This window comes from Rhopilema esculentum, chromosome 16 (genome assembly GCF_057945365.1).
Source record: "Rhopilema esculentum isolate cy_ngs chromosome 16, ASM5794536v1, whole genome shotgun sequence".
Lineage (NCBI taxonomy): Eukaryota > Metazoa > Cnidaria > Scyphozoa > Rhizostomeae > Rhizostomatidae > Rhopilema > Rhopilema esculentum.
Genome location: NC_142830.1, coordinates 27,529 through 38,296, shown reverse-complemented (window position 1 = coordinate 38,296; position 10,768 = coordinate 27,529). Strand labels below are relative to the sequence as shown.

The window sequence follows — 10,768 nt, the reverse complement described above, 5'->3', positions numbered from 1 at the left end:
ACTCGGGCAAAACCCCCCCCCAGCCAGGGAAGTTGTAGCCTTGCAAAGCGTACCTCCCTTGACTTTTCATGTGCTATAGTCAGCGTTCTTTTGATTAATCAATTTTCTGCTGGTTTTTTGTCAGTTGGTTAAGCTATTAGCCCGAGTTCCAGATTAGATACGTTAGCTGTGAAATTCCGTGAAGTCAAAATCATAAAAGTTGGATAATCTGGCTTTATTTTAGTGTCGGGGAATCCCCATCGCGCTTTCTCGGTTTTCTAGTAAATTCTTAACCTATTATTCTTAAAGCAACACGTTTTTTTTATTGTGTATGCTTGTGTTACATAACTACGGAACTATGCAATTTACGTAAAAGCCTCACTTTGAGGCCGCGACAGTAGATTAAGGATCCAGCCAGAATTTTCTGGAAGCAGGCTATTGTAATAGGATTAACTACGTCAATCGTATTCTTAATTTTTATTGGCTTGAGTAGTAGTTAAAATTGATTGTGATTGGTTAAGATAAATTTTAGTTCCTTGTTTGCTTCTATAAAAGCTGGTAATTGAATCGAGCGCTAAGGATTCGTAGAGAGAGATTTTTTCACGATGTACGTTGAGTTGTGTTGAGCGAAAAATTCGATTGGCGTCGAGTGATATCGAGTGAAATTTGATCTCTATCAAAAAAGTCGAGTGAAAAAGACGTTGTAGAGAATATCTACGAATCCTTAGCGCTCGATTCAATTACCAGCTTTTATAGAAGCAAACAAGGAACTAAAATTTATCTTAACCAATCACAATCAATTTTAACTACTACTCAAGCCAATAAAAATTAAGAATACGATTGACGTAGTTAATCCTATTACAATAGCTTGTTTCCAGAAAATTCTGGCTGGATCCTTAATCTACTGTCTCGGCCTCAAAGTGAGGCTTTTACGTAAATTGCATAGTTCCGTATTTATGTAACACAAGCATACACAATAAAAAATAAATGTGTTGATTTAAGAATAATAGGTTAAGAATTTACTAGAATACCGGAGAAAGCCCGATGGGGATTCCCCGACATTCCCCCCTCCTTGACCCAGGTTATGGGTCAAGCATAAGCTTAGACTTCCAGCGCGCATCCTTGGCTGCGGCACGGCTCGACTGGCGTCTACTATCATTCTCCTCTCTAACACTACATTCACTTTCTTGCCTTGACAGAACTTTCTCCTCACTCTTATCACCTTTATTATCACGAGCTGTGATAATAAATTTATTATCTCCAACGGGTAGAGCTTTTGAAGGGGTCGGTTGAGATGTAGAATCTTACCCTTTTCATACTTACGTACTGTTGCACCCCTTGGTTCTCCATCCTTTCCGAATATAATTTCTTTCACAATGCCAACTTTCCACTGTCCACGTTTGATGTTATCTTCCTGCAACAACACTAGATCTCCCTTTTCAACAATAATATTATTATGATTATTCAGCTTATGGAACTCTCTTAAATCTACCATATACTCTTTTTCCAACGATTCCAGAAATGTGAGAGTTTTTTTGTAAGATATAAAAATCTTTTCGAAAGTTTATTACCAGTTTCATCTAACTCGAGCTCTGGTTCTATATCCTCCGATAATGCTGGGGGTCTACGTCCATGAAGTAAATGAGAAGGTGTCAAAGCTTCCCCGAGTTTGTCGTACAGATAGGTTAAGGGTCTGGAATTCAGGGTATTCTCAACTTCAGTCAATACTGTACTAAGCTCATCGTATGTCAACCTAGCATTACCTAGTACCTTCCTTAGACACCGCTTAACGCTGCCCACCATGCGTTGAAAATACCCTCCCCACCAAGGGGAAAGGGAAAAGTTAAATCTCCATATTATTCTACGATTTTGTGTGAACTCCTGGAACATATGATCTTGTGTCAGCTTCTTCAACAAACTTACTGCTGCCTTAAATGTAAGAGCATTATCTGAGTTTATAAGTCTAGGAGTTCCCCTTCTTGCACAAAACCTTCTTAAGCAATTAACGAACGTAGATGTATGTAAGTCAGAAATCAATTCCAGATGTATTGCTCTAGTTACACAGCAGGTGAATAAGGTTATGTATACTTTTCTCATTTCACCTGTACTGCTCTTTGCATATAACGGACCAGTAAAGTCGACTCCAGTGTTGCTGAAAGGTGGGGTCTCAGTTGCCCTAAAGCTTGGTAGTTCTGCAATAGGAGGTGGGTTAAACGGTGGGTTATCTGGCACTTTCCTATCACCCGCTTCACTTGTTGCCTACCCTGGGGTACCCAAAATCTCCTTCTAAATTCAGCTAGGGTTGATCGGAGTTTGTTGTGGTGCACTTTAGCATGACAATCTTGGGTCACAAGATCAGTGAAAGCGTCATATTTGGGGAGTAGTATTGGATACTTGCTTCTGTAATCCAAATCCGAGTTACCTAATCTCCCTTTACAAATAAAGAGCCCATCTTCACTTACAACACCTAGCTGCACTGACAACGTTTTGAAATCTTCACCCATCTTCAAAGATTGTTGAGTGTCTTCAATCCACGTTCTTTCTGCTCTTTCTATTTCCTCCACAGTTAAGGGTCCTTTTTTAGGTTTGCTTCCTGTTCTATGACACCTTAGTATCTCTATAAACCTCTGGACAAAAGCAGTGACCCGGAGCAACTTACCTAGACCTTAACAACCTCACTCACTCCTTGCCTCATATCTGTGAGCATTAGCACATTTGCGTTCTTCTTTCTTTCTTCCTTCACATCAGGCGAGTCTTCTAATGTGAACACATTAGGCCAGCTGTTTTGTCCTTCCTTTAACCAATGAGGTCCTTGCCACCATAATGTGCTCTCCTTCAAGTGGCTTGCTGTTACCCCCCTAGAACCTAGATCTGCTGGGTTGTCGATGCCTGATACATGTCCCCAGTCTTCCTTGGTGGTTGAGCGCACAATTTCATTGACACGATGCTGAACAAATTGCTTCCATTCTCCATTGTTATTGATCCAATAGAGAGCGGTTTTACTGTCCAGCCAATACTTAATGCAATCAAACTTAAACTGTGGACCGAAGGCTTGAATAATGGTGTTCATCAGTGTAGCTAGTACCCTTGCAGACATTAGTTCTAGCCGGGGTATTGTTAATTCCTTCAAAGGGGCAACTCTTGTCTTAGCACTCAGCAGCCCAGTAAAGGTCCCCTCAGTGGTTTCTTCTACAAGGTAAACCATCCCACAATATGCTTTTTTGCTGGCATCAGCAAATCCGTGCAACTGCCGACTCAATATCTTCCCTTTGTTTTTGGAAACAACACACCTAGGAAGGCAAATTGTACCCGTCTGTTTTAAATCCTTGACCCATTCTTCCCATCTTTCAAGCTTATCCTTACGAAGTGGATCGTCCCAGCTGATTTTTCCTAAGTACAACTCCTGAAACAAGATTTTTGCTGATACTGCTATAGGGCTAACAAGCCCATGGGGGTCAAATATAGAAGCCAAGGCGCTTAAGATACCTCTTTTAGTGGGTTGGGCTGTTTCACCTATTACCTCGCCTCTGTTCCCCAGATTAAACTCCCAGGTATCTCTTGTGTTGTCCCACGTTACACCCAAAACCTTAGTCTTCTGCCCCATACTGTCTGGCATGCCTAGAGTCTCCTTAGCAAACGATGTGTCTTCATGTTTAGAGGCTTTGTCCTCTTTCACTCTATTTATTTCCTTCTTTGCTATCTCCCCTGCTAACTCTTTGTCATTAGTCTTCCATTTCCGGAAATGAAATCCTCCATCGCTCATCCTTCTTTTAGCCTTCTTATATAGGGTTAAAGCTTCCTGTGTGTCTTCACAACCTACCACTAGATCGTCAACAAAGAACCCTCCTATCATCTTTTCCACAAATTCAGGATCCTCATTTTCATATTTCATAATGTGGTGTCTCAAAACACAGTTTAGGAGAAAAGGGGATGAGTTACACCCTGTTGAACCGGTAGATTACTACTCCAGGGTTCTTGGCATGCATATCACTTAGCCACAAAAATCTTAAAGAGTCTCTGTCCTTGAGATGTATTTCGATGTTTAAAAAGGCCTTTTCAATATCCCCAACAAGAGCTACAGGGTAGATTCTAAACCTGAGAAGCACATCAAAGATTAAAGGGGTCAGAGAGGGTCCTTTATGCAAACAGTCGTTCAATGACACCCCAGATTCACGATCCTTAATAGAAGCATCGCACCCTAACCTTGGTGGTTTCTACATTCTCTCTCACTACCGCTCTGTGAGGGAGATAGTGTACCTTACCTACAGGTTCAAGATCTGTGAACTTCTCTATTACTCCCTCTGCAGCCTGCTGGGAAATAATGTCATTATACTGTTTATAAATTTTTTGGTTCTGCTCTAGTTTCCTGACAAGGCACTTCAAACGATGCAAGCTAACATTATAATTTGAAGCTAGGGGCTTGTGTCCAGATTTCCAGGGAAGCCCAACAGAATATCTGTTACCCACAAACGCAATATCATCAAGTACATTTTCATGCACCTTATCTTTTTCTCGAATTCCAATGCTATCAGGGTCCCAAAACCTTTGTATCTGATTATCTAAATCATGTTTTTCACCTGCAACTAAAGGAGGTATAGAATCAATACAAAAATTCACATTACAGTCAATAGAATCAAGTTGCTCACCTTTAACTGGTCCTGATAAAACCCAGCCCAAGCTGGTCTTGACTGCCACATGCTCGTCTCGTATCGTTTCCCCCAATTGGAATTGCCATAGTCAGTCCGATCCAATTAGGCAATCAACTTCCAAGCTGTCTTTGGATTTGCAAAGATCTGAGAATGACAACTTTGTTAAGTGTGCAAATTTCTTTTTAACTACCTCTATATGAACATTAGGAATATCAGCGATATCCTTAACTACAAAAGCTTCTATTATTACACTCTCTCCTCCATTGCATGGACTTAGCGAAATTTGCACTACATCTCGCAAAGCAACATGTGCCTCCTTACTCCCAAACGCCTTTATTCCTAGCTGTTCACTCCTCACAGGCCTTAATCTGAGTCTGCCAACAGCCTTAGCTGTGATGAAAGATTTATGGCTTCCTGTATCAAATAAAACTCTCACTCTATCCTTGCCAATCACCAGAGCTAAGGCTGTCTGCAGGGCCACATTCACTTCAGAGCCAGTGCTACCTACCCAAGCCGATGCGGTGGGGTCAAGCTTAGGTGCATTAGGCTTAGGCTGCGTTTCCTTACTTCGGGCAAGATTAGGACAAATGGCGCAGTGATGATTTCCCTTACAATTACTACAATCTACCTTAAGACGACATTTAAAAGATCTATGGCCTGGTTTTAAGCAACTAAAACACCTAGCATTCTTAATTAAAATTGTCTTACGCTCGTCCGGATCCTTCACCTTTTCACACTTCTCGGATGCGTGACTTTCTTTGCAGAATGCACACTTCATCTTAGCATCTCTTGTAGTAAGCAAGGAAGAGGCCGTTGGAGGTCTATCCTGCTGTCTTGGCCTGTTGGAATGCTGCTCTTGTCTTCTGTCTCCTTGCTGGGCTCGCTGCATGATGGGAAAATGTCCCTCCAGAACCTCTAGCTCCTTCTGAAAAGCTTCCAACATGTCGTCCAAGTTCCAGTCCATATGGTTCTTTCCAAATCGAATCATATTGATTCTCACGGACTCTGGAAGTTTCCCCATTAGAATAGGAACAACAACACTTGAGTAGGTCTCTTTGCTTACACCTAGAGCCTCCATTGCGCGAAAGCGTGTTTCGATCTGATCATGCAAATAACGCAATCTCTGCAAACTCTTCTCATTGTAGACTGGAGCCATATTGATAAGGTCATTGATGTGGGCTCGTTTTATAACGCTGGGCTTCGCATATCTGCTTTTCAACAGTTCAATGGCGGACTCATAATCGGCGTCTGTAAGTGCAAATCCCGTCACGACGCTTCGTGCCGGCTCTTCTAGATAACTTTTTAATTTTTTAAATTTGTCTACCTTGGCAAGTTGGCTGTCATCGTGTACCGCACTCTTGAACCCGTCCCAGAACTCTGACCATTCTGCGATCTTTCCATAAAACTTTTTCAATTCCAGCTTTGAGAGTTTTACTTTTCTACTGCAGATATCTCCTGTATTGACCGAGGATGTCATTGAATTTAGGCTCTCTCTGGAACTACTCCTTGTCAAATTCCCCGAGGGCTCTGGTTGCAAATTTGTCCCGGATTCCGATCTTAATGACTGTATGTCCATTTCCTTCAAGGCATTCTCAAGCGAAATTGAGTTGTACGTAATTTTCTCTTTTATGTCGCTAGCTTCTTCTGCTTCTTCATCACAGGCATCGTCGTCTGCTTCTTCGATCATCAATTCAAAAAATTCACCATCTAACGCTTTTAAAACTTCTGCTTTGCCTTTTAGATCTGCTAGTAACTGTTGTAAACGAATCTTCCACTTTATTCAGGAGCTTTGTCGTAGTTCCGCGATGAGATTTCCTCTTCTTTTTTGTCTTCTCCAAATTATCCATTTTCGGTTCCCAAATTCTTTTACTCTATTTCATTTATCCGGCTCGGTGGACCATTAATGTAGAGAATATCTCTGCTTGTTAACGCAGGTTCAATAAATGATTAGAGTAAACTCTTAGAGAGAGACAATCTTTATGTTTTCTGAATTTTTTTCTCAACACAACTCAACGTGCATAGTGAAAAATCTCTCTCTACGAATCCTTAGCGCTCGATTCAATTACCAGCTTTTATAGAAGCAAACAAGGAACTAAAATTTATCTTAACCAATCACAATCAATTTTAACTACTACTCAAGCCAATAAAAATTAAGAATACGATTGACGTAGTTAATCCTATTACAATAGCTTGCTTCCAGAAAATTCTGGCTGGATCCTTAATCTACTGTCTCGGCCTCAAAGTGAGGCTTTTACGTAAATTGCATAGTTCCGTAGTTATGTAACCCAAACATACACAATAAAAAATAAACGTGTTGATTTAAGAATAATAGGTTAAGAATTTACTAGAATACCGAAGAAAGCGCGATGGGGATTCCCCGACAATCGACTTGCTCGACAAGGTGGCCAAACAAGGTGGAGTGAAAAATCGAGTTGTTTGGCCGGGGCTTAAATCAAGACTTTCTCCTGCAGCCGGCTGAGGGCTGCTCTTCTCTCTAACTTTCCTAAATTTATGGTTATTATTGACGAAAGAGCTGTACTCATCTCTCAATTTTTCGTCATCCAGGCCGTAATTCTTCGCAACCTTTTTGAATGACACTGCACACAACTGTCTTTTCAATTATATTTTCAAAACATTCAGGGTTGAGCAAGGCAAAATCTGTCAAAATTGCCTTATGAGACGTGAATCTTGTATTCATTGAGCTGATAGCTGTATCTATTGCAAAGATAAAGGTATCACTATGATATACGGATTCCCTATTTCCTTCTTATTCATTTGTAGTGAACTCACACAACAATAGCAGAGAACACCTTTTGTTTTCAACTTGCGTAGTAATTCTTTAGCCCTATTGTTTTCATCTAGCTCTTTTCTCTTCCTTTTGTATTGAATTCAATAACTCTCTATTATCAACTTTTGAGTTTGTACAAAGCTATTTTTTTTTAATTGAGTTGATGATAAAGAATCACAGAGACACGTGGAGAGTTTCTTTTTGGTTTTTCACTAAATTAGTAAATACAACTAAGCAACAACATTTACTAAATTGGTGACCACGACGTTTTAACCATTGCATCGCTCGCCGTTTTCCAACGTTGTTTTACGCTTGATTCGCTTGCTGCTATTTTATCATGAACGACGAATCACAACTAGACGTCCCAACTCCGGCTCTATCTACAGCAGTCATGGCCGCTCCCGTCGCTGCCGTGAGTTTGAAATTACCTCCATATTGGCCTAACGACCCCATGGTTTGGTTCGCACAAGTAGAGGCTCAGTTCTTAACCCGTAGCATTAATTCACAGACAAAAAAATATAATTATGTTATAGCCTCACTGCAACCAGAAATTGCTCAGGAAGTTCGCGACGTCATTATCAATCCTCAAGTTAACCAGCCTTACGACCAGCTTAAAGCGGAGCTCATAAGGCGCACATCAGCTTCAGAACAAAGGCGTTTTCATCAGTTGTTAATTTCTGAAGAACTTGGTGATAAACGACCCTCACAGCTTCTTCGCAAGATGCAACACCTACTAGGTGATACCCGGTTGGAAGACAGGATTTTCCGTCAGTTATTCCTCCAACGTTTGCCAACGAATGTTCGACAGGTCCTAGCTTCCTCACCAGACACCGTTTCAATTGAAAAATTAGCCACCATTGCTGACCAAATCCTTGAAGTTGCTACACCCTCAATGCCAATTGCTGCCATTTCTTCAGTTATACCTTCTTCTCCGTCCAATGAAATTGCTGATCTTCGACAACAAATTAGCACATTGACTTCTCAAGTTCAAACCCTGATAAGCCGTTTCAATTCACAGCCTAGTTCTCGCAGTCGATATCCAACTCCACCTCGCTCTTCTCGTCCACGGTCCTCTAATGCAAGTCGTCATACAGGTCTTCAATGTTGGTACCACTGGCATTTTGGCTCAGCTGCTCGCAATTGCACTCCGCCATGCAGTTTCACTTCCACAACTCAACACCAGGAAAACTGCCCCGCCAGCGACTAGAGGCGACAAGTCTCGCTGGCCGAAGCACACAAAGTCGACTATTTTTTGTCACCGATCGTCCTACTGGTACACGATTTCTCGTTGACACAGGCGCTGATGTGAGTGTTATCCCTCCTTCTCTTTCTGAAAAATGTCATCCTTCACCTGTAATGTTGCAAGCGGTAAACAAGTCAACCATAAAAACTTATGGTGAAAAGTCCATAGCTCTAGATTTGGGACTTCGTCGTGATTTCCGTTGGATTTTCATCATTGCGGATGTACTAATAGGGATCCTTGGTGCTGATTTTCTGGCCAACTTTAGCTTGAAAGTGGATATGCGTCATCGGAAACTCATTGACACAAATACAAGATTGTCTGTTAACGGTATTCACTATTCGTTATTTTCACCACGTCCGATGTTTTGCCTCCCAACTACATCTTCTCCTTATAAAGCTCTGATCACCTGTTTTCTGTCGTCCACGCCGTCTTGCTCCTGATCGCTTGCCTGTTGCAAAAGCTGAGTTTGAGCACATGCTACAACTTGGAATCATCCGTCCTTCCGAAAGTCGCTGGAGCTCTCCACTTCACATGGTCCCAAAACCTACACCTGGTGACTGGCGCCCCTGCGGTGACTACCGAGCTCTTAATAACATAACAGTTCCTGATCGCTACCCTATTCCGTACATTCATGACTTCTCTGCCAATCTAAATGGTGCAACCATTTTTTCCAAGATCGACCTCGTCCGTGCCTATCATCAAATTCCTGTGGATCCAAATGATGTCCCAAAGACTGCAATCAGCACGCCATTCGGTTTGTTTGAATTTGTACGAATGCCTTTTGGACTTCGAAATGCAGCTCAAACGTTTCAGCGTTTCATGGATGAGGTACTTCGCGGTCTTAATTTTGTCTACGCATATATCGACGACCTACTAATTGCTAGTTCCACGGAATCTGATCACTTACAGCATTTAGAAATTCTATTCAGCCGACTATCAGAGTATGGTGTCATTATTAACCCTGTCAAATGTGTTTTTGGTGTCCTTTCGTTGGACTTTCTGGGTCATAGAATTTCTGCAGACGGTATTTCACCCCTGCCTGCCAAAGTAAAAGCCATCCAGGAATTTCCACTTCCAACATCTCTTCGCAAGCTTCGTGAATTCCTTGGTTTGATCAACTTTTATCGCCGATTTGTTCCTCACTGTGCAACAATTTTAACGCCGCTCACTGATCTCTTGTCACCTAAATGCAACATTGACGATCCTTTCCCGCTGACTGGTGATACTGAATCTGCTTTCATCAACATCAAAGCTGCCCTCGCCAAAGCCACTCTTCTTGTACATCCATCTCGAATTGCACCGTATTGCCTCATGGTAGACGCCTCTAATGTTGCTGTTGGTGGAGTCCTTCAACAATGTATCAATAGCGTTTGGAAACCCATTGCTTTCTTTTCAAAGCGTTTACAACCTGCAGAACGAAAGTACAGTACTTTTGGACGTGAACTGCTTGCTGTTAACCCCGCCATACGCCATTTCCGCCACAATTTGGAGGGACGTCATTTCACTGTCTTTTCTGATCATAAGCCACTTACCCATGGTTTATCTGTTTCTCCTGACCGATACTCTCCACGCGAGACACGTCATTTGGATTACATCTCGCAATTCACTTCCGATATTCGTCACTTTCCGGGAACAGAGAACATTGTTGCAGATACCCTATCTTGGGTGGAAATCAATGCAACGTTTCATCAACTCTCGATTTTGCAGTCCTTGCCAAGGCTCAGCAGGATGATCCAGAGTTGCCTAGACTACGGTCATCTTCACTTCAACTCAAAGAATTTCCTCTACCATTTTCAGCTGGAACCATCCTTTGTGACACCACCACTACTCAACCTCGTCCATATGTTCCACTACCATATCGTCGTCTCATTTTTGAAACCTTGCATTGTTTTGCTCATCCTGGAATATCTGCTACACGGCATCTTGTTAGTCAAAGATACGTTTGGCCTGGTATGAACAAAGATATTCGTAACTGGACTCGATCTTGCATTCCTTGTCAACAGTCAAAGATCACACACCATACAAAAACACCACTTGGCACTTTTGCAACACCAGATGCTCGTTTCGCCCATGCTCATATTGATATCATCGGACCTCTGCCACCATCTC

The 10,768-nt window shown here is 41.9% G+C and overlaps 2 protein-coding genes and 1 pseudogene across 2 annotated transcripts; 1 reads left to right on the top strand and 2 right to left on the bottom strand.

Moving 5' to 3' along the window:
* Positions 1-976: 976 nt before the first annotated feature.
* On the bottom strand, positions 977-3,889 carry LOC135682125 (uncharacterized; annotated as a pseudogene).
* Positions 3,890-4,682: 793 nt separating this feature from the next.
* Positions 4,683-7,614, bottom strand: LOC148958184 (uncharacterized). The gene is made up of 2 exons (XM_089112906.1): positions 5,337-7,614; positions 4,683-4,772 (listed from the first exon to the last, which is right to left on the bottom strand). The coding sequence occupies exons 1-2, from the start codon at positions 6,313-6,315 to the stop codon at positions 4,717-4,719; spliced, it is 1,035 nt and encodes a 344-aa protein (XP_088969032.1). The 5' UTR covers positions 6,316-7,614; the 3' UTR covers positions 4,683-4,716.
* A 139-nt stretch (positions 7,615-7,753) lies between these two features.
* On the top strand, positions 7,754-8,623 carry LOC148958183 (uncharacterized). The gene has a single exon (XM_089112901.1). It carries the CDS (start codon positions 7,754-7,756, stop codon positions 8,621-8,623), a length of 870 nt encoding a protein of 289 aa, XP_088969027.1.
* The last annotated feature ends 2,145 nt before the right edge of the window (positions 8,624-10,768 follow it).

Bases quoted from the DNA above. Each gene is read 5' to 3' on its own strand.
- LOC148958184 (XM_089112906.1), bottom strand. From the start codon at position 6,315: ATGATCGAAGAAGCAGACGACGATGCCTGTGATGAAGAAGCAGAAGAA. The intron at 4,773-5,336 runs GTAAGACAATTT...TGTCATTCTCAG, and splicing joins GGTGAAGGATCCGGACGAGC to ATCTTTGCAAATCCAAAGAC.
- LOC148958183 (XM_089112901.1), top strand. From the start codon at position 7,754: ATGAACGACGAATCACAACTAGACGTCCCAACTCCGGCTCTATCTACA.